Source organism: Rhineura floridana, chromosome 20, assembly GCF_030035675.1.
Source record: "Rhineura floridana isolate rRhiFlo1 chromosome 20, rRhiFlo1.hap2, whole genome shotgun sequence".
In the NCBI taxonomy this organism is placed as follows: Eukaryota; Metazoa; Chordata; class Lepidosauria; order Squamata; family Rhineuridae; genus Rhineura; species Rhineura floridana.
The window spans coordinates 1,081,592-1,106,940 of NC_084499.1; the positions used below are offsets into that span (position 1 = coordinate 1,081,592).

General features: G+C 46.1%; 3 protein-coding genes across 12 annotated transcripts in view; 2 read left to right on the forward strand and 1 right to left on the reverse strand.

Annotated features, from left to right (window-relative positions):
* The first annotated feature begins 468 nt into the window (after positions 1-468).
* On the forward strand, positions 469-5,220 carry TUBB4B (tubulin beta 4B class IVb). Its single transcript, XM_061604533.1, has 4 exons — positions 469-742; positions 838-946; positions 3,115-3,225; positions 4,016-5,220. Exons 1-4 carry the CDS (start codon positions 686-688, stop codon positions 5,074-5,076), a joined length of 1,338 nt encoding a protein of 445 aa, XP_061460517.1. The 5' UTR covers positions 469-685; the 3' UTR covers positions 5,077-5,220.
* Positions 4,015-23,043, reverse strand: CIMIP2A (ciliary microtubule inner protein 2A). Of its 2 annotated transcripts, none has more exons than XM_061604535.1 (8): positions 23,014-23,043; positions 19,522-19,703; positions 17,741-17,955; positions 16,042-16,370; positions 10,870-10,987; positions 9,342-9,436; positions 7,258-7,375; positions 4,015-5,299 (listed from the first exon to the last, which is right to left on the reverse strand). In XM_061604535.1, exons 2-8 carry the CDS (start codon positions 19,701-19,703, stop codon positions 5,211-5,213), a joined length of 1,146 nt encoding a protein of 381 aa, XP_061460519.1. In that variant the 5' UTR covers positions 23,014-23,043; the 3' UTR covers positions 4,015-5,210. The 2 variants fall into 2 exon arrangements, with proteins under 2 accessions (XP_061460519.1, XP_061460518.1); XM_061604534.1 differs by having other exon boundaries at positions 16,042-16,406.
* A 102-nt stretch (positions 23,044-23,145) lies between these two features.
* Positions 23,146-25,349, forward strand: part of EXD3 (exonuclease 3'-5' domain containing 3) — a 184,993-nt gene continuing 182,789 nt past the window's right edge. For 3 of the 9 annotated variants that reach the window (XM_061603973.1, XM_061603979.1, XM_061603976.1), the window contains exon 1: positions 23,280-23,458. The gene's annotated coding sequence lies outside the window, so the exon portion shown is untranslated. Of the gene's footprint in view, positions 23,250-23,277; positions 23,459-25,349 lie in introns of those variants that run through there. The other 6 variants (XM_061603982.1, XM_061603983.1, XM_061603974.1 and 3 more) reach the window with 5 other exon arrangements.

Sequence of the window (25,349 nt, forward strand, 5' to 3'; positions counted from 1 at the left end):
TGGGCTACAGAAATAACGTAACTGCCGCTCTGAATCGGCTCTCCCGGTACTGGTTGAACAGCGCGCGCGCGCGCGCCGCTCTCCTACTGCGGACGTTACCAAGAGACGCGTACCTCGCGCGCTCGGCCCTCCTCCAACCCGCCTTTGGTCTCGTGAGCCGCTCCGGCTGGAGTCCAAGAAGCCAATCAGCGTCTGCTATCAATCATTCAAACCGACCAATTGTGGGGAGTCGTTTGGATGTTTAGGCTGAGTTACTTGGAAGGGAGGGGTGAAAACCGTTGCAACGGACCAGTGGGGAAGAAGAGAGGAGGAGGAGCTCGAGCCGGCTGTCGCAACGAGCCAATGAGCGGGGAGAGAGGGAGAACGAGCTCGAGCCAAAAGGCGTTGGGTTTCATGCGCGCGGGGGGGGGGCTGATCCGGGATCAGGACTGGCGGCGGATTTGCCCAATCGGCGCCGTCGCCTCTCTGTGAGCACCCAATAGCCACCGCCGAGACAGGTGACGGAGACGGTGGAGTGAGTCTCGGGCTGCCCGCGCCCGCGTCGCCGCTGGGCTCCGCCCCCTTTCTTGCGTCTCGTATATAAGTCAGCGTCCGTTACCTTGACGCAGCTAGTATTCTCCGCGCCGCCGCCTCTGTCTCTTGTGGCTCGTCTCTCGCACGCCCGTCTTCCCGCCCACCCGCCATCATGAGAGAGATCGTGCACTTGCAGGCCGGCCAGTGTGGCAACCAGATCGGCGCCAAGGTCCGCGGCGGCCCGGGAAGGAGGCCGGGAAGGGGGCGAAAGGCTCTCGCTGACTGCCCGCCTCCTTAACGCCCCTGTCTCTGTCTCTCTTATAGTTCTGGGAGGTGATCTCGGACGAGCACGGCATCGACCCCACCGGCACCTACCACGGCGACAGCGACCTCCAGCTCGAGCGGATCAACGTCTACTACAACGAGGCCACTGGTGGGTGTGGAGGAGGGGACCTGCGACCCTTCCCAGGGCCTTCAAGTGGCTCTACGTTCCCCAACCGGCTCCTGTGACGTTAACGGGCGAGCGTGCCTCTGAACACGTCAGCTGCCCTTCCCTCCAATTCCCCCCCCCGCTGCAGATAGAAAGGCAGGGTGCACGGAAGGGTGTGGTTCTGACGTGGGCAGTGACGTTTCGGGCAGGTGAGGCTATTGCAGCTAAGCACATGTTCACTAAGACCTTTGTAGCCGGTGCCCCTTTGTGCACTGAAATGTGCTCTTGATACAACCGTTTTTTACAAGCTAAACCTTGCATGAAACCAGCATTAAACATAATCTCTTTTTAATATAGTCTCGGCTATGGGGAGGTATATAAATGTAATAAATAAATATGGGTTTTTCAGGGTAGGGACCCCTCCCAGTAACAGTGGTGATCCTATTTTTTTTTAAAGATAAGAACTAGTTATTATCAATTTTTTGAAAAGCTGCTAGAGAAGCACATTTTCAGTCATGAAAAAAGCCACAGTGAAACAGCACCCATTGCAAAGGGTATAGTGAATGTGTGCTAAGCTTCAAACAGCCCCCTGGGTGAACTTTCCCCCCTACTGTCTCATTAGTGGAGAAAGGAGGATAGGATGAACATCCTGTAAAGCTGTAGCGTTCCTAAAAATATAAAAAGTATTCTTTAGCTACAAGTGGAATTAAAATGTGAATTAGTACTAAGAGGTACTAGTCTAGAAGTAGGCTATGTTTCAAAATTGAAAAGTGTCGTGTATTTCATACAAGGGCTCTCATGGGAATTATTCAGCAAGGTGGACCTGGACTCCTAATTGGAAAGCTCAGGAATTGTGTATACTTGCTGTTTTTCTTTCTCCTTGCCTGTTAAGATGTGTGTGTTTATGGTGTGCAGTGTCAAGAGTGCCTGTGAGCAAGTATTCACTGCTGCTCCTGCCACCACAAATGAAGCTGCCACGGATAAGTCGTTTTGTTGGGAGATGGAGGGGCTTAGCCCATGATCTGAGGTTCTGACGTACCCACAAGCAGCGGTGGAGAGGGAGAAGGAAGCAATTCCTTCTCACCCCTCCCCTGCCAAATGTAATGTCTCTGTTGGTGAAGGTAACAGTGTCTCTGAAGATGCGGAAATTGCCTCTGCCTCGAAAAAGGAAGCCTATAGTGATCAAGTACTGTGTATGGTATTAGAGTTACTAAGAGCAGCATTGTCACAGTTCTTCGTAATGAAACTGAGCCAAGTGCTTCAGAATTAATGACAGGCTCCTCGTGATAACTCATGAACTAGCTCGCATATCAGACATGAAGTAAGGGAAAACTGGAAACGTGTGAGGTAATGCATAATAGGTCTTAGCAGTTGATTTGATCCAAGCTTCTTGAGGTGGGAGAATGTGTACCTGTTGCAGGTGGCATTGGAGGCTCAGGGATGGCATATGCCAGCCAATGGGAGTGGTTATTGAGCTGATTGAAGGCTCAGTCTTGATTAAACTCTTGTCTTGTGGCCAAAACTATTTTAACGAATATTATTCACCTGGAAGGTACCGTTGCCAAAATAGCAGCTGAGGATATTCAAAAATGTCTCCAAACGTTAGACACCAGTGTTCCAGATCTTGCCTTTTTCATGACACTAAAGACAGAGAAATCTTGCACTTGGAGTTATTGTAGTCAGAATATCTACTGAGATCTGATGCTGGTGGGTGGAAGTTGATAGATTGCTTTTATTACAGTCAAAGACCATACAGAATTGTACAAGTGCAAAATAGAAAAAAATAAAAACTCCTGTACATAATAAAAGCAAGCAGACCACAATAAGATTTCCTTGTAAAACATAAAAACATTACAGATTAAAATTACAAAAATACTATTTAATCCTTATTCTCTGACACTCAAAAGAAGCTGTAAGGAAGCTGGCCGCTTTCATTGTGACTCAGCAGTTCCGGCCAGACGACAAGTACTCCAGATAAAATAAGTTGGATCTGCCAGGAGTTTTTGTTAATATCGGTGTGTGGAAGTTGCATGTTGCCCTTAATTTTAATAGCAGCTTCCCTTCAAGTTGGGAAAGATACTTTTCGAAGTGCTGCCTAAGCCACTGTGTTCCTAGGTGGCAACTGAGAATCATTTAAATCGGTCTCTACTAATTGCTGCTTTTCTCCACAGGTGGCAAATATGTCCCTCGGGCTGTTCTGGTGGATCTGGAGCCTGGCACCATGGATTCGGTGCGCTCTGGCCCCTTTGGGCAGATCTTCCGCCCAGATAACTTTGTGTTTGGTGGGTATGGAAGCAGCACAGAATTGGAGCGTAGACGCTTATTTTTTTATTGATAGGCTTGGAGGGGGTGCCATTTGGAATAGGCACTCAAAATGAGTGTCCATAGAACCGTAAAAAAACTGTATCATCCCATTTATAAATTGCAAAATGCAACTGCCCGTGTTTCAACTTTTTAAAGTAAAGTTGTTTAGGGGACATTGAAGTACCAGAATGAGTTATTGTTTGTAACGTATGAGTCATTTGGACTGGTAATAACTCCTCTGTAAAACTATGCTAGGAGGATCGTCTTTCTGAACTCTGAATGGTTGCCATGCAGGGAGTATGGAAACAACATACAAAGATCCTGTACTGAGAGTGAATTGCCAGGGAGTGCAGTTTGGTCTTACCTGATTGGTGCCAGAATGCAGGGTGTGTCTAGCCTTGCCTTTGCGAAGAAGTTGCTTTTGTATTTCAGCCTTGGCAGTGCCTGGATTTGCATGGCCAACACAAGGGCGTGAACCAGGAGCTCAGTGACCTAAATATGCTATGATCTCAGACATTCTGCTAATGTGTATCCTGGCGTGCCGAAGATCGTAGCGACTGTCAAAACTGGCCCAATGTAACCATGGAATGCCAGATAAGTCCTGGGCTTCTCTTGTATGAAGTGTTGAAAGTGGCTATAATTATCTTGCTGAAGGAGATGTGCCCCCATGGAAAAGATAGTGTGTAACATTTGCAGTAACTAAAAAATGGTAGGTCTGCTTAACTCTGCATTTTAGACCTGCTTCATGGATATTTTTTCCCCCTTCAGGTCAGAGTGGAGCAGGTAATAACTGGGCCAAGGGCCACTACACAGAGGGGGCTGAATTGGTTGACTCTGTCCTCGATGTTGTCAGGAAGGAAGCAGAAAGTTGTGACTGTCTCCAGGGCTTCCAGCTCACCCATTCCCTGGGAGGCGGCACTGGTTCTGGTATGGGTACCCTTCTGATCAGCAAGATCCGTGAAGAGTACCCAGACAGAATCATGAACACTTTCAGCGTGGTCCCCTCCCCCAAAGTGTCGGACACTGTAGTCGAGCCCTACAACGCCACTCTTTCTGTGCACCAGCTGGTGGAGAACACGGACGAGACATACTGCATTGACAACGAGGCGCTCTACGACATTTGCTTCAGAACGCTGAAGCTGACCACCCCCACTTACGGAGACCTGAACCACTTGGTGTCTGCAACCATGAGTGGAGTGACCACTTGCCTGCGCTTCCCAGGCCAGCTCAATGCTGACCTGCGCAAACTGGCAGTCAACATGGTCCCCTTCCCTCGCCTGCACTTCTTCATGCCCGGTTTTGCCCCTCTCACGAGCCGCGGGAGCCAGCAGTACCGCGCGCTGACGGTGCCAGAGCTCACCCAACAGATGTTTGATGCCAAGAACATGATGGCTGCGTGTGACCCCCGCCATGGGCGATACCTCACCGTAGCTGCTGTCTTCCGGGGGCGCATGTCCATGAAGGAAGTGGATGAGCAGATGCTGAATGTGCAGAACAAGAACAGCAGCTACTTTGTGGAGTGGATCCCCAACAACGTGAAGACGGCTGTTTGCGACATCCCTCCCCGCGGCCTCAAGATGTCTGCCACTTTCATTGGCAACAGCACTGCCATCCAAGAGCTGTTTAAACGCATCTCGGAGCAGTTCACAGCCATGTTCCGCCGGAAGGCCTTCTTGCACTGGTACACCGGGGAGGGCATGGATGAGATGGAGTTCACAGAGGCAGAGAGCAACATGAATGACCTGGTGTCAGAATACCAGCAGTACCAGGACGCCACAGCTGAGGAGGAGGGCGAGTTTGAGGAAGAGGCAGAGGAGGAAGCAGCTTAAGGCCTTCGCCTTTAACACCTGTAAATTATGTTTAAAGCTGTAAGGAACTTTATTCATTCCACACTTGTTCTCCATTTCTTTGTTCTGCCTGATGTCACCTTCTGTCTGCTGCTGTACAGACATTAAAAGCTTTTTCACCCTTCATGTTGTCTCCGCTGTAGTTCATCGTAGTACGCTTGCCTTGTGCTGTTTCCAAAGGTTAGAGTGTAATTGTGCCTGATGGCTGAGGAAACAAAAAATCGAGTCAGCAGCAGTTTGTGCTCAAACTTGTTCCTCCTGACATGTGGGAACATGGCAAGATTTGAAAGGTGTGTCTGTTTTAATGGGGGTGGGGGGAGATGTACAGAAGGCAGGAATTTGGCACTGAGGGTGGGGCATGCGAGTGTGCCATGAAAGTCATCTTGGCTTCTGAGCTCAAGCCAGTGTGAAGGCTGCCTCCTGCTCCTGTGTGACTGTCTTGCCTGGCCTTGTCTCCTTGATTGCAACTCTTTCTGAGGCAAGTAGTTCTGCCTCACCTATGGGCTGGCTGTTGCGGGATCATTCAGTCATTCCTACAGAGACTGAGCAAAATTCACCTGCCCTCGGAGCAGTCTGGCTCAGGCCGGTCCAGCAGTATGATGTGCCTGTCCCTAGGAGGTGGGTTCCTCAGAGGGACATAATTCTTACTCTTGCTTAGTAAACTTTAGGGGAACGTGAATTGCACCTCCAATTTCAGTTGAAGTGGAGTGTGCAAATGTCTGCTTACTGCAGAACCTGGCCCAGTTGATCAAAGCTGCAGTGTGAAAACTGGCACGGTGCTTGACATGAGGGATTCTGCCTGTCAAAAGGGATGACTGACGTGGCCATTTGCCATCTTCATTTGAAAAAGAAGGGCTAGCTAAAGTTGGGCTGAATAGGTAGGGGAGCTTAGCTGAGATGCTCTTGTGTCTTCGACATGTGAAGAGCCCTGCTGGGCCAGATCAAAAGGCCAGTTATTCCAGTATTGTTTCCAGTCAAGCAGATGCCTCTGGGAAGCCCACCAGCAAGAGTACAATAGTTCTTTCTCGCTCATGATCACCAGTGACTGGTGTTCAGAGGTGTGCAGATATGGCCATTCTGTCTGATAGCTTTATTCAAAGTCAACCAAGTTGATGGCCATCAGCATACCTTGTGGTGGTTGAGAGGGACTGCCCCCTACCTTCTGCAATTATTCCTCATCCATATATCACTCTGGCTAACATGCTGTCTCACACAGCAACTATTGTTCAAAGCAATTATATGGGTCTACATATCAAAATTGGGAGTGTTGACAGTTATCAAAAGCATTAATAACAGTCTTAAAAACACTGGTTTTGCAGATGTGACCTTGGAGATAGCCAAGGGGAAATTTTAAACCTTTTCCATTACCTCTTTCCCTGTGCGCAAGCATGTGCCCTCCTTTCCTGTTAACCTTGGTCAAATGTGTAGAAAGCTTGTACACAAGGACTTTGTAACTTTCAGATTTCTGTAGAAAATTATTCCCTGGTCATTTTTATTGGGCGAAAAGAAGATCTTGAGGTCTTGTGTGTGCGTCCTGAAGCTGTTTGCTTGATCCTAACTTGTTGGGGGCCTTATGGACTAGAGTGGCTCATGGTCATTTCATGTGTTCTAAAAACATTCAGCTTTGAGCCTGTATTAGCCAAACAAAAACTGGTGTGGGGGGGTGTATCTTGAAAGCAGCTTTGGCACTGCAGCATCTTAAAAACGTAGCCGCAGGAGCATCTAGTTGTAGAAAGCTTTACATGTAGATTGGATGCTGTCTTGCTGAAAAGATATTTTTAGGTGGCTAAACCTTGGCTTGAATCTTACTCCTACCCCAAGCCATCTTAGTGGCTGGTGCAAATACTCCTAGGGGGAGGTATCAAGAGGTGGAATTTCCCTCCATATGCCAAGTGCCCCAGCATGCCATAGTAGTGACTCGAACTGCTGGCAGTCCTGATGGCTGTGTTTGCAGCAAGGGATGAGGTGAAGCTTCCCAGCAGCTGCTGCAGCCAGCACAAACCTCAGCTTGTCCTTTTATCTCTGTACAGCCAAAGGCAGCAACGTTTGGGACAAGTGTTAGATGTAGCCCATTTGGGGGGAGGGAGGATGCAATTTCCAACAGATTTCCTCAGGAGAAGGGGGGGAACCATGCTTCAGACTTTGGGGAGGGGTATGACTTACTTGGCACAAACCCAGTGTAGAAAGGCATCAGGCCCCTGCTAGTGTAAATCTTGGTGTTGGGCCAGTAGGTGCATGGCAGTCGCTTGCCAAAGCTGTACAGTGGGCTTCTCAGCATTCCCTAGGGAGGGACAAATGAGACATCTGACAGAAGAAAGTGACTGCTGCTCACTCAGAAGGCCACCGGTGCTCATGTTCTACAAGGCCAGCATTCATTGGGGTTGGAGAATGCAAACTTTAGAGTTCCAGAGCTCTTTGTGCAAACTTGCTTGATGGGTAAAAAGTCTCCCAAAAGTTGTCCAATAAAAATAAGTATTCCTGTTTGTATCTTCCTTATATGTTATACAGCCCTGCTTTCAAGAGGAGGTTCAAGAGTGGGTGGGGAGGTATATGGGGTTGGGGGCTTTGGGCCAAGAGTTCTCAGCCTACGTGGTTTTGCTAAAATTGCTTATTCTGGCATTGAGAAGTTACGGTAGCGTCAGTATTTCCCTCCTAACCCATGTGTCTCGGTATGAGTCACTTCCTTCAGAACAGTACTACAGAAAGCACTAGGGGGTGGGCTATTTTTATTTTCACGGTCCAACCACAGGAACAGCTGAGATTAAAGGGGCATTTGGGGTGCAGAAAACATGGTAAGGGATACTCTTGATGTGTAAAATTTTAAACTGGAGAAGCCTTGCCATGTTTTCTGCACCCCAAATGCCCCTTTAATCTCAGCTGTAAGGGGACCCCATCAGGAGGAAAATCCACTCTACATAACCAGTGGTACTGTTTCTTAACATGTTGCAAGGCTCAGTTTAAGTCCAAATATCCTAGAATAATCACACTGCTGTTAGGAGGTCTTCTGTTGCTGGGATCTGCTTGACAGATCTTGGGGTGATTTCCAGTAGATCTGCATGGGGTTTCTGACTCCCAGTTTCAGCAATGGCAACAATAAGATGGCTTTCCCCACCTAAACAATGCTGAAATGAAACCTTGAGTGGAATTTCTGTGTGAAATGACTGAACTTGGTTCAGTTCTAACGCTGGAAACAAATTCCTAGGCTAGGAATGTGCTCAGAGGAAAGGCCATGGCTTAGCATGCAGAAGGTCCCATGCTCAACCCTGATGGCCTCTCCAGGGTGGGCTGGGAGAGAACCCAGCCTGGAGAGCAGCTTCCCTGTTCCTGTGCCTTCCACCTTTTGCACCCAGCTCCAGCTGCTGGAGCTTGGGGTTCTAGTAAAACACCAGCAGGGCTGCCCACGCCCATCTGTTCAGCCCGGAGGGAGCTGCTGCTTGTCTTTCAGCCCCATTGAAGGGTTGTGGCCAAGATGCCAGTGCAAGGTAGAACTGCATCTGGAAAGAGCTGTGGGGAGCTTTGCCATGGCATCCTGTGGATTCTCTGCCCTGCGTTTACCGATGGTCCTGGGTACTCTTGGCCTCAGTGCTTCCTGTCTGCAAAATGGGCACAGTTCGTTTTTAAGAACGTGTTCTTAATTCCTTAATGTGTCTTATAAATGTGTGTTTCTGTACGACTTGCTGTGTTAATCGCCACTGCATGGTGGAGCTAGCTGAGTTGCGCACTTTGAGCTCTTCCTTCGTGCTTGTGACACAAGTGGGAGTCTGAATTGCATTTAGGTGGAGGATCTGTGGTGGCCTCGTTAGTGTCTTCTGCTTGGTTGCAGAGTGAGTGGGGGGGGTTCTTGCATACACACGGAAGATGGTGTAGCTTTGCATAGCATTTTGGGTTCCATGTTCTAGTTTGGTTTTTTTGTTGGGACTCCTAGTTCTATAGAACCTGAAGGCCATTGGCCTCATGGGAATGAATTGCTGTGGACGGAAGGGATGGTGCTTCTGGGTCCCAGGCTCTTTCCTAGAGCACTTGAGAGGAAGAGAGGCATTTCTTGCAGGCGGGGGAAGGCAGGGATGCCAGGCTCTTTCCATGTGTGTCTCCTTTGTCTGGCTCACATCATCCACAAGCTGTCTGGAAAGGAATCCCTGGTGTCAATTTACAAAGCCAGATCCTGCCAGCTGCTGCACTTAAAGCAAGCGGCCTATGGGAGGAGCAAGTGGCACCGACTTCAGTGGGCTCCTGCCAGGGAATCTTACCTGGTTTCTGTCGAACTCGTTCATTGCCTCTTTTACTCCCTTCAGGTAGTTGACCCCCATAATCCACGTGAAGCGTGGGATGAATCCGGTGTACCCTGTGGAAGAAGAGATGGGGGTGGGGGAGAGCCTTACTGGGCATGACTCCGAGCAGGAGGCCCAGCTTTGCGTGGGGCTACAAGAACAAATGCTTAGTCAAATGCAGTGTGGGGCAGTGAACCTTGGGATTCTGGGGGTTCAGTCTCTGGTGCAATAACATACCTGCTCCCAGCAGCATAGATTTGTCATGCCATAGAGCTAAAAATGTCTGTTGTACCTCTTAACTGCAAATGGATGGAACAATTCAAGGCTCCTGTGAGCCTTAAAATATTCTATACACCAAGCAGGTGACCTGCAGCAACTCTGATTTACTGCTAGGGCCAATCCTAGCATATTCTGCTTGTGGTTGGGTCAACTACTGCCTGTTGGCTGCTGGGAGTCCAATAATATTTGGAGGGTACCATGTTGACTACCCCTCATTCCTCCTGAATTAACAGCTGGACAGGCTGAATTGGTGTGTCTCCGCATGAGTTGCTGTTCTGCCCTGGCTGTGTCTTAGTCTTGAATGCGGACCAGAGCAACACTTTCTGCAGAAATGTGTTAAGTGCATGTGTGAAATGCTCATTGTTAGATGTAAACCTTTGGAGTATATGGAAGAATAGGGTACGGCTTTAGGCAATTGAGGTTTTCACCAATGACTTAAAAGATCTCTTTCAACTATCTCCTGTGAGGACTGGCCAGCTTCCATGGTAACACTTGATCTCAGTTTCTAAGAAGGCGGCCCTGTGTTCAATTCCTGGCAGCATCCCCACTTCTTGAAAGGAAAGGATCCCGGAAGAGGGCCTGGGAAAGGCCTCTGTGGTTGAGAGGGAGGCCCTGCAGGGCGGCTTCCTGCCAGGGTGGACAATGGACATAGACTGACCTGGTATGGGGCATGTGAGCCACACGTGTTCAATGACCACATGCTCTCTCATCACCCCTCCTGGCCATCATTAGATAATAAGGTTGAGGTCCAAGGAGCTCAGGGTCGCGGACAAGTTTCTCTCCTTCCTCACCCAACAGCAACTGCGAGGTAGGTTAGGCTGAGAGATGGTGACCATCCTGAGGTCACCCAGTGAGCTTCATGTATGAGCAGGGATTTGTAGCTGGGCCTCCCTAGTCTGAAGGACAGCCGGATGCTGCTGTACTCCCAGCTGTCAGCAGGGCCAGTGCCAAGGGATGATGGGAATTGTAGTCCAGCAACACAGGTTCCCCCATCCCTGCATCAACACAGTACACCAGCTCTCATGCAGGCAGCGCAATAATCTTTTACCACAGAAAAGGGACCCACTGAGCACAGAGTTGATCCCTTTCTGAACCTCTCTGCTTGTTCATGCAAGAATGTGCCAGACGCTGGGAAGTGGCTTCTACAGGTAAAGGTCTGAGCGGCATTGAAGAAGAGGGCAGAGGCACAGATGGGGAAGGGGGGGCTGCCTGCCTGCCTCCTACCTACCTGAGACGGCTTTTCTCTGGATGAGGTTGGGCATGTCCATCTTGGGGGTCCGGCCGAAGCGCCTCACATCCACAGTCTCTGTTGCCGGTGGGAGGGGCGCTCCCTCAATCCTGGTTGGCTAAAAGTTGGAGGGACACAGAAGTGCCAAGAAGAAACCCATAATTTTTTATTAAATAAATAAATAAATAAATAAATATTCATGCCTGTACTGATGGAATTTATATTCTGCCTTATCAGAGGCTTTAACGCAGCGGCTGTGGTAAATGGGGGGGGGGGACACAATAACAGGAACGCCAGGAAGATAAAAACAGCAGAGCCAGCAGCTCACCCTGCTACCAGGATCTCCCCTAAGAACAGCAAAGGAGCCTGGCTGCATCCTAATCAGGCCATGCAGGCCCTGGCCCTCTCCTCTGGCTCCCCAGCAAATGGTGCTCGATGAGGAGCCACATCCCTCACACATCACTGTGTAAGTTTTTATCATGCTCTGGCAAAACTGCTGAATCTTTAATAGCTGCCACAATAGATAGACGTGTAACAGGCACAGCTTTCCCCAGAGACAGGAGCCCTTGGTGGAACGGGGTGGTCCTGTCTTTCAGGGAACGGAGGAGTTAGTGCACTGAGGCTTTGCTGAACAAGTCAATTTTGCAGTGCAAATGGCACCAAATGCTTGTTGCGCATCCCCATCCTATGCTTTACGTAACAGCAGCTCGACACACACAGATCAAGCTTGGGAAACTCTTTTTTTAAAATTGTGTATGTTTCCATCCTGTTTTTCTATTATATTGACAGCCACAAACACACTGGTTAAAACTTCCATTGTAAAGCATTTGTGTTCTTTTAAAAAACATCAATAAATGTTTGCAATTAAAACATGGCTGTCCTTAGTTGAGCCCCGTACAGGGAAGGAGGAATAAAATATAAAAGCAGGTTCAAAAGGAGCATCAAGGACAACAAACCAATTAGACCACAATTCTTGTGCATCTGGAACTAAATCCTGCCGTGTTCAGCAGGGCTGAAAAGATCCAGTGCAGTAACTGCCACCAGAGCTCCTGCTAAAAGTGATTGTTCTTCACTCAAAGTTGAGCATGTGGCGGGATCAAAATTATATTTTGGTCCCGGAGCAGGCAGGTTTTCGTCCAAGACGCTCAATTATTGACCATGCTTTGATTTTGCAGCATTTAGTTTGTAAATATGCAGGCTTCAAAGGAGGGGCTTTATATACAGCATTTATAGACTTAAAAATGGCCTTCGATTCGGTTGACAGAGACAGACTATGGTCCAAACTAACTGATTTAGGAATAGATAAGCGTCTACTTATACTGTTACAAGGACTTCATACAAATACCACCCTACAAGTAAGATGTAACTCTAAGGGTTATTTGACAAATCCCATTCCAGCTTTTAGAGGGGTTAAGCAGGGTTGCATTTTGGCACCCCTGCTGTTTAACATTTATATAAATGATGTCGTGTCAAATTTGGCTTCTATCTCTTCACATTCGCCGATACTAGCTGGCAGTCCGCAGAATGTTCTTCTGTATGCTGATGATATGGTATTACTATCTAGGACCCCAATAGGCCTAAAAAGTTTATTGTCTAAACTAGCCTCCTACTGTTCATCTGAATTACTGACAATAAACCATCAAAAAACAAAAGTAATGGTCTTCACAAAAAAAACCCCAACCATCGCTGGTATATAGACGGCCAAGAAATTGACCAGGTTAAATCCTTTAAATACCTTGGAATAATCTTCCAAGCTACAGAGAGTCATCAACTGCATACTAATCAGGCGGTGCTCAATGCTAAAAAAAATCAAAAGCCCTCTCAACCTTTTTTTACTCTAAAGGAGGCCAAGCCATCCTACCTGCCATGAAAATTTTTAACGCCAAAATTATCCCTCAGTTGACATTTGGGTCTCAAGTGTGCTGTAACGATAATTTAAACGAACTAGAAACAGTGCAAAATAGTTTTCTAAGGTCTATTATGGCTGCTCCCTTTTGTGTCCCTAATTGTGTATTGAGATTAGAGGTGGGTGCCCAAACCATTGAATCTCGAATATGGCTGAACAAGATTACCACTTGGTTAAAACTTATTCTTGAACCGACTGGACTAACTCCCCTTATTCTGAGGGACAATCATAATTCCAAATGGTCTAAAGTGATCCAAGATAAAGTATTAAAGATTGGCTTTTCTATACAAGCTATCCTTGCCATGGGCTTTGATACCGCAGGGATGAATATTAGTCAGAGGATAAAAGACATTGATGTCCAACACCAACAAATGCTCATAAAAAAACAAAGATGCAATTTAAGCTTTTTGAGGCCAATGCCCTATTTATCCGATTTAACCTTTCCCAAACATCGCAAGGCCTTCACATGGATGAGATTAAACGTTCTTCCCTCAGTGCTTCTAGTTGGTAGATTCAACAAGATTCCGTATCAGGAGAGATTGTGCCCGTGTGGGTCGGGAGAGATTGAGACCAATGCGCATGTCCTATTCCGCTGTCCATTCTATTGTGCCCAGAGACTCCATTTAATCTCTCCCCTTTTAGAACCCTTTGAATTTAAACCTGAATCTTTTTGGCTGGACTATCTGCTCGGCGATCACTCGCCTGAGATATCTTTAACAGTTGCCAAGTATAGCTTAGCAGTACTAAACCATAGGAAAGTAATCCTAAATAACCCGGTTTAATTTTATTCCGATTTTAATTTTAGTCTCAAGTTTTAAGTTATGCAGTTTTAATTAAATATATTTATCATTATTTTTTTTTCATTAATTTTTATTCAAATTTTTAAAGACAAAAAACAAAACAAAACAAAAATAATTAAACAATAACATAAAATGTTGACTTCCGATTTATCGCAGATCAGTTATAAGTCTACAATATATAACAATCCTGTCTCCTAAATTATATTATAAAATCACTTTCCTCCAGTAGTTATCTTAATTAATCATCAAATCTCATAAACATTACTTTATTCTTCCCACAAAAAGTCAAAGAGAGGTTTCAGTTCCTTGAGAGATATATCTTTCAGTTTTTCTCCAAATAAACATGTCGATTAATCCATCTCATTCAAATCTATTAGGTCCAATAATTTCAATAGCCATTTTTCCATTATCAATATTAATTCCATCTTCCATCTTCAATAATCCTGTTAAGTCCAATAATTTCAGTAGCCATTCTTCCATTATCAGTATCCCATAATAATCTTGTTATCATAGCTATAGTCCAAATAAACATATAGATTAATCCATCTCGTCAAACCAGTTTGATCCAATAATTTCAATAGCCATTCTTCTAATATCAATATTGATTCCATCTTCCATCTTCAATAGTCCTGTTCAGTCCAGTATTTTCAATATCCTTTCTTCCATTATCAGTATCCCATATTAATCTTGCTGTCATAGCCATAGTCATATAATAAGAGTCTGATGGGAATTTCCTTTATCACAAATCTTTTCTTGCCATCAATTCTGAATATGTTGCTGAAATATTGTTGTAAAGTCATATCTCTATTCTTTTTTACAAAATGCACTGGCTCATCTCTTAAGAATTTTTCCATTGTCACATATCTGTAGTCAATTCCATAGTTTTTTTCTATATCAAGCTCCATCACATCATTCCAGTCCAAAAAATTATCCGACATTGATAACTTTATCTCTATTATCTTCATTAATTTCTTCAGAGACAATGTTAAGTTCCAAACAGTAAGCTTTATTTCTAGTATCCATAAACTCCAGATCTTTTTCCAATTCTACATTTGTTCCAATCTCCAGAGCTTGTATCTTCCCTTTAATTTTTCTTTTCTCATCTCTAATCTCAACAATCTCCTCTCTCACAGAATCCACTATTTCTTTAAACTCCTGCGTCATTTTGCTAAATTCATTTTTCATCTCCTGTCTACCCTGTCTCAGGGTTTGTTTCGTTATCTCAATCTCATTCATTATTTTCTGAAACATAATTTCTTCCATGGTCTCAGCCACTTTCCTGATTGCCATTTTAAAACCACAAAAACAAAAATTCCTTCTGGGAAGGGTGACTTCGCTTGTGCCTGCTTTTTGAGACGAGCTCTCGTCTCAGAAGGAGCTTTTTCAGATTAAATCTGAAATTTTTCAGATTAAATCAGAACGTTCTTTTTGACTGGTGAAGATTCTCTTCCGGGCAGGGAGAAACGTAGAGATTAACCATAAAAGGCTGTTTTTGTTTGGGAGGACTGGATCTCATTAATTTATGAGAGAAAGTTCAGCCAGCAATGCCGGAGGACGTCCATCAAGCTCTAACTGATTAAGCGACACGTTTATCTTTTCTTTAAAGAGGAACGGACTTAAACAAGCAAGCATCCTTCTTTCTATCTTTCATTTGGTTTAAATCGTTGCTGCAAAAAGAGATTTGTCAATGAATCAGCTATAAAGATCTTCTGGGTGAGTTAAAACTCTTCTCCTTTATTCACGAAACTAAGGAGGAAAGAAATTGAAAAAACCTATCTTAGTTTTTATTGCAAAAAGCTGGCCGGGAAGTGCATTCTAAAGATACAAACGGAAGAGGGATTTCTATTTCGAGCAGGGGAAAAAATAAATAAATTTGATTTATGAACTTTGGAGCATTATATGTTTGGGACTATTCTCTTTTTGGTCTATTTCATTTTGACGAATCTACTTGTCCACGACGCCACTAACTCTTTTGAAGCTGGGAACTAAATTTGTTTTGTATTCCTGAACATAAGAGATAAGGCAGGCTGTACTGTCTACACTGTGACTTCATCGAGCCTGGAATATTAACCCAATTGTGACTGAAATAAATATATTTATCATTATTAAACGATTTTATGGTTTAAACCCTTAAGGTTCTGTATAGGAGCTAATCCTTATACTTATTTGTCCTGTTTTGTCAAAAATCAAATTCGATCTAACTCCTATTGTAAATGAATTTTAAATCGCATTTGTTTCAATGAAATTGTAGCGGTTTAATAATAATATTTTGTGTTGTTTGTATTTTTGCTACTTGGTCTAATGACTGTAATAAAGAATTCGTTCGTTCATTGTTCTTAAGTGACCGCTTAAGCACCAGAGGGGAGGGAAGTGTTCCATAAAGGCCTGTCTCATCTCTCATGGTGATGGGATGTGGGGCAGGCCTTCTGAAGCTGGTTTGTGGGCTCGGGGAGCCTAGTCACATACCTGATCGGTCCTCGTGAGGCAAGGGGTGCCCCTCCAGCCCTGCCCACACACCAACGACATGCCGGTGTCGCAAGGCCCTCGGCTCTCCTGGCCACACACCAGGGAGATGTCTGGGTGGCACAGCACCTTCCGGTCGCCCTGGGCTGACATCAGCTGTGAGCCAGCCGTGGATGCGAATTGTCTCCATCCGGGCCCGCAGGCCAGCCTGATGCCGGGATGACAGGGTGTGTATTTCCTCTGGGCGAGCAGCTGCACTGAGCTGGCACTTGTCCGCGTCTGGGGATCAGCTGGGAGGCTGGACCTTGGCAGGGGGGGCTTGGGCTCTCTGCCTGGAATAGGAAAGCAACCATAGTAGGGGACAAAGCCTGAAAAACAAAACAACACAACCAATTTCCAGCCTGGTCAAAAGCTAGGAGAGTAGCTGGAGCAGCTTGGGTGGGCCCTCCTGTAGACACCTGACCATTTTTTTAGTTTTCAGCCAGCTTCATAATGCCAGTTTGTGCAAATCTATAAAACTGTACAAGTTGTACAAGCGTATAAAATGATGTATGGCCTGGAGAGAGAGATGTTTTTCTCCCTCACTTATTACACTAGAACTCAAGCACATCCACTGAAGCCGAATGCTGGAAGACTCGGGACAATTAAAAGAAATGGCCGTCAACAGACAGTTGTAAAAGAGGATTAAACTATCAAAAAGCTCCTCGCCACAATGGCTATGCTCTGCCTCCATGGTCAGAGGCGGTATGCTTCCAATTACCAGGACGGGAGAGTTGCTTTTGCGCTCAGGTCCTGCTTGCAGGCTTCCCATAATGGGCACCTGGTTGGCCACTGTGAGAACCAGAGCCTGGCCTAGATGGGCCACTGGCCTGATCGAGCAAGCTCTTCTTATGTTCATCTATTTGGGAGAGGCAATGCTATGCACATATACCTGGGAGTAAATCACTTGGCTTATGTCTGAGTAGACACCCACAGGGGAATGCTATAAAACCAGTAACTTCCAGACCATATCTGGAGGCCTGCTAGTCTGCAGTGAGCAATTCACTAGGGCAGTAAAGACTCCTGGGAGTCCAAAGCACCCATACATAGAGGAGGTGTACCATTGTATCTTTGCATGAGCACCTGTTCATTTAGGAGTCATCACACAGGAGCACAAAAATCTCTGAAAGCATGTTATTTAAAAAGTCTTTTACCCTCTAAACAAAACCATGTGGATGTAAGACCAAGCAGGTTTTAATTCAGAAAGGGAAAGACAGTCATCTCCCATTAGAAAAGGACCAGTCAGCAAGTAATGGAAAAGTCTTCTTTGCTGCCTGAGACCCTGTAGAGCCGGGGACTATCAGTGAAGCGTCTACTGAGCTAGATGCACCAACGGCCAGATTAGGTGTCAGGCAAAACAAAAAAGTCCATTACCTACAAGAAATCTGAGGAATCCTGACCTAAGCTGACAGCCATGATAAAAATGAGCACGATGCATGTTGTACTCCTTGCTTAGAGGGAAGTGGCCCAATACGCTTCAGCTGGTTGACTTCTATTTGTGTTGCTTTCATATCAGGCTACTGCCCAAAGGCACTGGAGCACAGCCACTTTTAAAACTTTGGCAACCCTTCTCCTGGAGCACTCACAATATGTAGCTGTTTTTTGAGTGAATCGGCGGCAGTATGAAGAGCCCAGGTTTCAAGGTTTGAATAAAGATGCCTACCTGTGTATCCAGGGATGTAGCTTTGGTACTGATCCATCATCTCATGGCAAGGGGGGTCCCGACAGCTGAAATCCTCAATGAACTTTGGCCTGATCAGGGGGGTGAGCACGGAGCACGGGCTCTTCTGGACCTCAGGGTTGGTCAGCAGCTCAGAGGTGATTCTGCCGTATGGTTTCCCAACCTGGTAGCGGACCTGAGGGTAAAAGCCCCCATATCTTGGGAGCCAACAGCAGAGAAGAGGGAGCAAGACTGAGTCATCAGCTGGGATTCTTTGTGGCTTAGAAAGCAAGCATCGGTTCAGGTGGAACACAGGGTGATGCTTTTGCTCTGTGACTTTTCTGCCTTGGCAGTTTCCTGCTCTGAATAATCTTTGTGGAAGAAACTAACCCCAACATTTCAGATAAAATCAAACTAAACCACACCCAGTATTACTCAGATTCCATGGAAATTCACAGCAGCTGTTATATTATTTTAAGTAAGTTACACTCCTTTGTTGTACCAAGCAAAGAGGCAGCCCTTCCAACTGAACATAGGAGTAGAATGCTCCTGGATTGTCTAGCCCGGCAGATGCCTCCATAAGCAAGGCTGGAAGGCAGTGACCTCTCCCTTTTGCTCACCCCTAGCAACTGGCATTCACAGGTAGACTGCCTCTGTACAGAAAGGCTCCATTAAACTCATGTGGCTAAATAGCTACTGATAGGCTTCTCCTCACACGATCCATCAAATCTAGCATCTTCTTTCCAACAGCAGCTGCCTTTCCTCCCTTCCCCTATAGCACACTTTATTCTTAGGTATTTATTTATTTAACAATTTGTACCCCACTTTTTGAGAAACTTTCTCAACAAAGCGGCTTACAATCGCCAGTAAAATCTCCAACTCCACCTGACAATAAAATACAGAAAGACAAAATACAAGGCACTTAAAATTCCAGGTCCTGCTTGCGAGCTTCTCATGGGGGCATCTGGCTGGCCACTGAGAACAGGATGCTGGACCAGTTGCCCCCCCCCGGCCTGAGCCAGCCACAGGGCTCTATGCTCTTATGTTAAACAATAAACCATCCTTCAAAGAGCACATTCCCGGCACCTGGCTACTCCAAGGTGGTCTGCCTCTGGATGTGGAGGCTCCGTTAGTGACCAACATTTGGCCAGGTTGGAAAAGGCATTAGAATTTAAGACAAACCCAGGTTGTTTTTACTGTATTATGGCGAAATCAAAGATGTATCACTGAACACCAATGTCAGGATCATTCAGACCATGGTATTCCTGATCTCTATGTATGGATGTGAAAGTTGGATGGTGAAAAAAGTGGGTAAGAGAAAAATCAACTCATTTGAAATGTGGTGTTGGAGGAGAGCTTTGCACATACCATGGACTGCGAAAAAGACCAATAATTGGGTGTTAGAACAAATTAAACCAGAACTGTCACTAGAAGCTAAAATGATGAAACTGAGGTTATCATACCTTGGCCACGTAATGAGAAGACATGATTCACTAGAAAAGACAATAATGCTGGGAAAAACAGAAGGGAGTAGAAAAAGAGGAAGGCCAAACAAGAGATGGATGGATTCCACAAAGGAAGCCTCAGACCTGAACTTACAAGATCTAAATAGGGTGGTTCACGACAGATGGTCACCATAACTCTTAATCAACTTGAAGGCACATAACAACAAATGGCGAAAAACCACAGCTTCAGCTGGGCCTTATTTTTCTCCCTGAGATCATGTTTCTTGAGTGGCTGAAAATGCATGGCAATGTCTGACTTGACCAGTGTGGAGGACTCACCCAGGAATATAGTAGGGTTCCTGCGGGAAGAAGCTGCATTTCTGAGCCGCTGTCATTGTGGCCTTACACCGCCAGGGGGAGGGTGTCTTCAGCTTGCAAAAGGCCAGAGGAGAGTGTCTTATAAACAGGTTTGTCACCCGGGTTACCATTGTGAAGCTGGGGCACTGGCTATGCCCCCCCATCTGACAGGTGCACAAGGGGCAAACATTCAATAGGTAAGGATTTTTTTCCCATGCTGGACAAAACTGTATCTGTTGAAATTTTGCCTGTCTGTTTATTTGTTTAAAATATTTATGTGCTGGCTTCTTTGAGAGTAAACTCTTTCAAGGCAGTTTATAATAAAACACAGAAATGCAACAAAAATAAAATGCAACTTTCCCCACCCCTCCCGCAAAATCATTTAAATAAAATATTGGGAAATAAGCCATAAAAGCTACAGAGGCAACTCTTCGAGATCCCTGGGGGAAAGGCAGGGTGAAAATATAATTCCATGGAATCTTAGGAGCAAAGCTGCAGATCCAAGGATGAGAGGTCTCTCAATGGTTATGGCTAAACGAAACCCCATATCCAGAGGTGGTTTATCTCTGAATATCAATTGTGGTGAGGGGGTGGGTGGGATAGCGGAGTGGGGGATGTTAGGAGATCTGTGAAAGTGGCCAGTTTGTTTTAAAATGGAGTTACGTAGATCTGTGGAGTAACGCTAGTGAACAATAATAACTGGTTTTCAGATTGTGAGAACAGTAGAATCCTAGAATTGTACAGTTGGAAGGGGCCTATTAAGGCCATCGAATCCAACCCCCTGCTTCGTGCAGGAATCCGAATTAAAGCATCCCTTACAACTCTGCTGTTCTCCCTGCTATGAAGCTTAAATTGCAAGCACATTGTTGGCAAAGACCTTTGTTTAGATATAGCTGCATAAAGTGTCATATACCAGAGGTGGGGAGCCAGATGTTGCTGGAATCCAACTCCCATCAGCCACAGAGAGCATGGACAAAGATCAGGGAGGATGGGAACCAGAGTCCAACAACCCTGGGAGAGTCAGTTTCCCCACCTGTGAGACCACTGATGCCATAAATATTGTATCAGTATCATAATTTATAAAAATATATAATATACCTTCACTGTCAATTTATTTAGCCCCATCACGGCCATGGCGGCACTTTACAAGCAACAGGAGGACAAAAGTCCCCGCCCAGAGGAGCGTACAATTAAGATATATAATTAAGATAATAAAATAATTCAAGCCACCAGACGGGGGATGAGAGAGGTGGATATCCAATAAGCAAAGCTTCTCGTCGATGGATGGTGGAAGTTTACATTGCTGTTATCACCTCCAGAAGCAAGAATTAAGAAATAAAGTCCTGTTGTAAAAATGGATCTGAGTGAAAGTGGTTTTGTAGGGGAAGCAAATCTGAACACTGTAAATTCTGGATTATGGTTTTATTAATATGTGATGAAGTATGCAGTATTGCTTTATGTTGCGGACATGAACAGCTTTGGGAGGCTTTTAACTTGAAAGGTGCGAAACCCTGCTGGATCAAGCCAATGGTCCACCCAGGCCAGCATCCTGATCTCACAGTGGCCAACCAGATGCCCTTTATGGGAAGCCACAAGCAGGACCTGAGTGCAAGCGCACTCTCCCCCTCTGCAGTTTCCAGCAACTGGTATTTGGAAGTACGCTGCCTCTGACTATGGCCTTATCCTCCATGTACTTGCCTAATCCTCTTTTAAAGCCATCCAGGTTGGTGGCCATCACTGCTTCTTGTGGAAGCAAGTTCCATAGCTTAACTATGTGCTGTGTGAAGGACATTCTTCTGTCTGTCCTGAATCTTCCAGCATTCAGCTGCAGTGGCTGTCCATGAGTGTTATGAGGGAGAAAAACTTTTCTGTATCTGCTTTCTCCATGCCATGCATGATTTTATACACTTCTATTATGCCACCTCAGACTCGCCTTTGCTCTAAATGGAAAAGCCCCAAATACTGCAACCATTCCTCATAGGGGAGTTGCTCCATCCCCTCGATCACTCTGGTTGCCCTTTCCTGAACCCTTTCCAGCTCTACAATATCCTTTTTTAGGTGAGGCATCCAGAATTGTACAGTGTTCCAAATGCAGTCGCACCATAGATTTGTATAACAGCATACATACCCTATCCTGGATGGGTTTACACTCCCCCTAAAGGACCGGGTTCGGAGCTTGGGAGTCGTTCTAGACTCTTCCCTTTCACTTGAGGCTCAGGTAGCCTCGGTGGCACGGAATGCGTTCTACCAACGTCGGTTGGTAGCCCAGCTACGTCCCTATCTGAGTAAGGAGGACCTTACATCGGAGGTACATGCTCTGGTAACCTCGCGTTTGGACTACTGCAATGCGCTCTACGTTGGGCTGCCTTTGAAGACAGTTCAGAAGCTGCAGCTAGTGCAAAATGCGGCTGCCAGATTGTTGACAAGGACCAAGCGGTCCGATCACATAACACCTGTTCTGGCACGCTTGCACTGGCTGCCAATATGCTTCCGGGGCAGATTCAAAGTGTTGGTATTAACCTATAAAGCCTTATACGCCATGGGACCACGATATCTGTTGGAACGCCTCTCCCGATATGAACCCGCCCGCTCACTGCGTTCTGCTTAGAAGGCCCTCCTCCGGGTTCCGACTCATAGAGAGGCCCGGAGGGTGGTGACAAGATCTAGGGCCTTCTCAGTGGTGGCCCCCGAACTGTGGAACAGTCTCCCCGAGGAGGTACGCTTGGTGCCGACACTGCTATCCTTTCGGCGCCAAGTTAAAACCTTCCTCTTTCCCAATGCATTTTAAGTTATTGATTTTTCATTTGTTGTAATTGATTTTAGACTGTTTTATTGTTATATGTTTTAATTGTATTATATTGTGTATTTTAGTATTTTTGTTGTTCACCGCCCAGAGAGCTTCTGCTTGTCGGGCGGTATAAAAGTTTAATAAATAATAAAATAATAAATAATAATAAAATTTTCAAAATCTTTACTGATGAACCCTAGCATGGAATTTGCATTTTTCACAGCTGCCGCACACTAGGTCGACATCTTCATCGAGCTGCTACTAGGACCCCAAGGTCTAGTTCCTGGTCAGTCAGTGCCAGTTCAGACTCCATAAATGTATATGTGGATTGTTTTGCCCTGACATGCATCACCTTACACTTACATTAAATTTTACTGCCCATTCACTCAGTTTGGAGAGGTCCTTTTGGAGCTCTTAATTGCTATCCCTTTTTGTTTTAAGGACTCTGAGCAATTTAGTATCGTTAGCTGCTGACCCCCAATGCTAGATCGCCTATGAACAAGTACCAGAGCCCAGGTCCCAATGCTGAACTTTTGGGGACTCCACTTTCTACAGCCCTCCGCCAGGACTTCTCCCCTCCGCTTCAACTCAATCCTGTCCCCCCAAAGGGCAGCTTTTCTGCGGCTGCTCCTGCTACTTTGAAACCGCCATTCCAGCCTCGGGGGGCCTTTGGCGGAATCACGAACCTGTGGAGGGGGGGTCTTTCTCCGCCCCACCCGGAGCCTTGACAGCGTCTCTCCCCCTCCCTGCCTCCCTCCCTCCCTCCCTCCGGCCCGCCTCGGATCCCGCGGGGAGGCGCGCGCGCAGGTTCCGCTCCGGGTCGCGGTTCCCGGCAGGGAAGGGTTTGGGCGGCGCACAGGGCGAGGTCCTTCTTCCGGCGCTGTTGCCCGGTGAGTGGAAAGAGCTGCGACGTCATACAGGGGTGAGAGAGGGAGGGGTGGCAGCCTACTCCTCACACAGGACTAGGAGCCTTTGTAGGACCAGATGCAAGCTATTTAGCCGGGAAGGGGATGCCCTGCGTAGTCGCCTTTTGTTACAAGGTTATGTGGCTCAAGGCGCCCTCCGCTTTGTAAGCTCGCCTTCCTCACCCCGAATACGCGCAGGCTGGGATTGCTTCCTGGGTGCTGGGAAGTATGGTTATTATTACTGTTACCTTTTTATCCCACCTTTCCCCCAAGGAGCTCAAAGTGGCGTACATGGTTCTCCTCAGTCTGCATTTTATCCTCACAAGAACCCTGTGAGGTAGGCTAGGCCGCCCGAGTAGGGATTTGAACCCTGGCCTCCCGAGGCCTAGTCTAACACTAAATGCACCCTGTCCATGCACAGGGGCAGCCTTTGTAACGATCATCCCTTCAGTTGGTCCCAGCCCTCAACACGGGTTCTGGGGATTAGCCGGGGAGCCCATTAAGCCCTTTTGCCTGCTCCTTTCTGTGCCCCTCCTGAAGCCAGTGGTGACTCCTGCTCGCCCAGGGCAAGAGGCTCTTCAGTGGCCTTGTCCCCTTCCCTCAACTCTTCTTCTTCTAAAAAACGGGGGGGGGAGGTTGGGTGATGTATATTTACACACACACACGAACTAGTGGGTCTTACACATTTTTAACCCCACTTGCCTTTGCTTACGGGGGAGGCCTCTTCAGAGTCCTTTCCTCTCGGGGAAGTGCTCAGAGGATGCATCATCAGCCTTATGTACCAAGACAAAGAATCTGCAACCTTTACAGCTCAGTCGTACACATGATTGTTTTTAATGTCCATAGTTGTGGCGCAGGTGTACAGCCATGACTAAAAATGAAGAGTGTGCAGATATAACTGGAAGGTTTATTAAAAGGCAGGTTTACTGAGATTGCTTTAACTGAGTGGGAGCCATGATTTTTATATATGCTCACATTTTGAATTAGAGAAGGAGCCAGTCTCTTGCAGGCAGAAGGCCCAAGATTCTTTCCTGGCACAACTAGTTTTAAACAACAGAATGTATCCATTTGTCCATAAGAAACTGTAAATTTGTATACTTGATCTCTGTTGCTGGTATATGGCAACAAAGCAGTTCAGATTTTCATAATGTCAAGAGTAACCAAAAGGCTAGCACATTGTGTTGGATCAGAAAAAGCATGTATGGATGAAAATGGTTACACCCCGCGGCAATCTTCCTTACCTCTTTTACAGCCTCTGACAAATCATAGTGCGCTTTTGCCTATAATCTGAGACAAGCCAGGTCTAAATTGTGCCTTCAACTCGTGTTTTTAAAAAATAACCCCTGACGCAGTCTCAAAATGGCAGCGAAAAGTAGGAAATCGGGACAGGAAGATACAACGCCTCATGGCTTTGAAAATGTACTGGAGACAATAACAGACCATGTTCAAAAAATGTTTACCATTTTAATTGCTGAATGGCAAAAAGCCTTTGATTCCACAAAAGAGACGCTAGATAAACTAACACAAAAAATGTTTGCTATTGAAACAACAGCAAACGAAGCTATGGAGCCAGGTATTAAAAATGCTGACAAACTCCAACTGCTCTTAAAAGCCAATAAAGACTTGCACATAAAGGTGGATGAACAGGAGAACAGAGCTAGACGCTGCAATGTATACTTTTGTGGGGTCCCTGAAGAAAAGGAACAGGGAGACACGATTACATTTCATACAAAATGGTGCTCTTTGGCACTCCCTGAAGTCCCTATAACCACATTAGATCTGGAACATGCTCTCCGCAGTTTGGCTCCTAAGTCTAAAGCTTCTGCAATGCTCTGTGATGTCATAGTGACTTTTGTTCATTTTCGACTTAAAGACAGATTTATGAAAGCCATTAGAGTCAAGGGAGGTCTGAAATATGACAGCAAAGACATCATGGTCCCTCAGGATCTTAGTGTGGGTGAATAGAACTGCCAAGATCGGCACATTAGATCTTAGTGTGGAAACTCTGAGGAAAGAAGCGATTTGAGACCAGCAACAGAGAAATTACAAGCTGCAAATGTTAAATTTTGTTGGGGGTTCCCTTTTCACCTGTGTTGAAATAGATGGCATGTTGCACA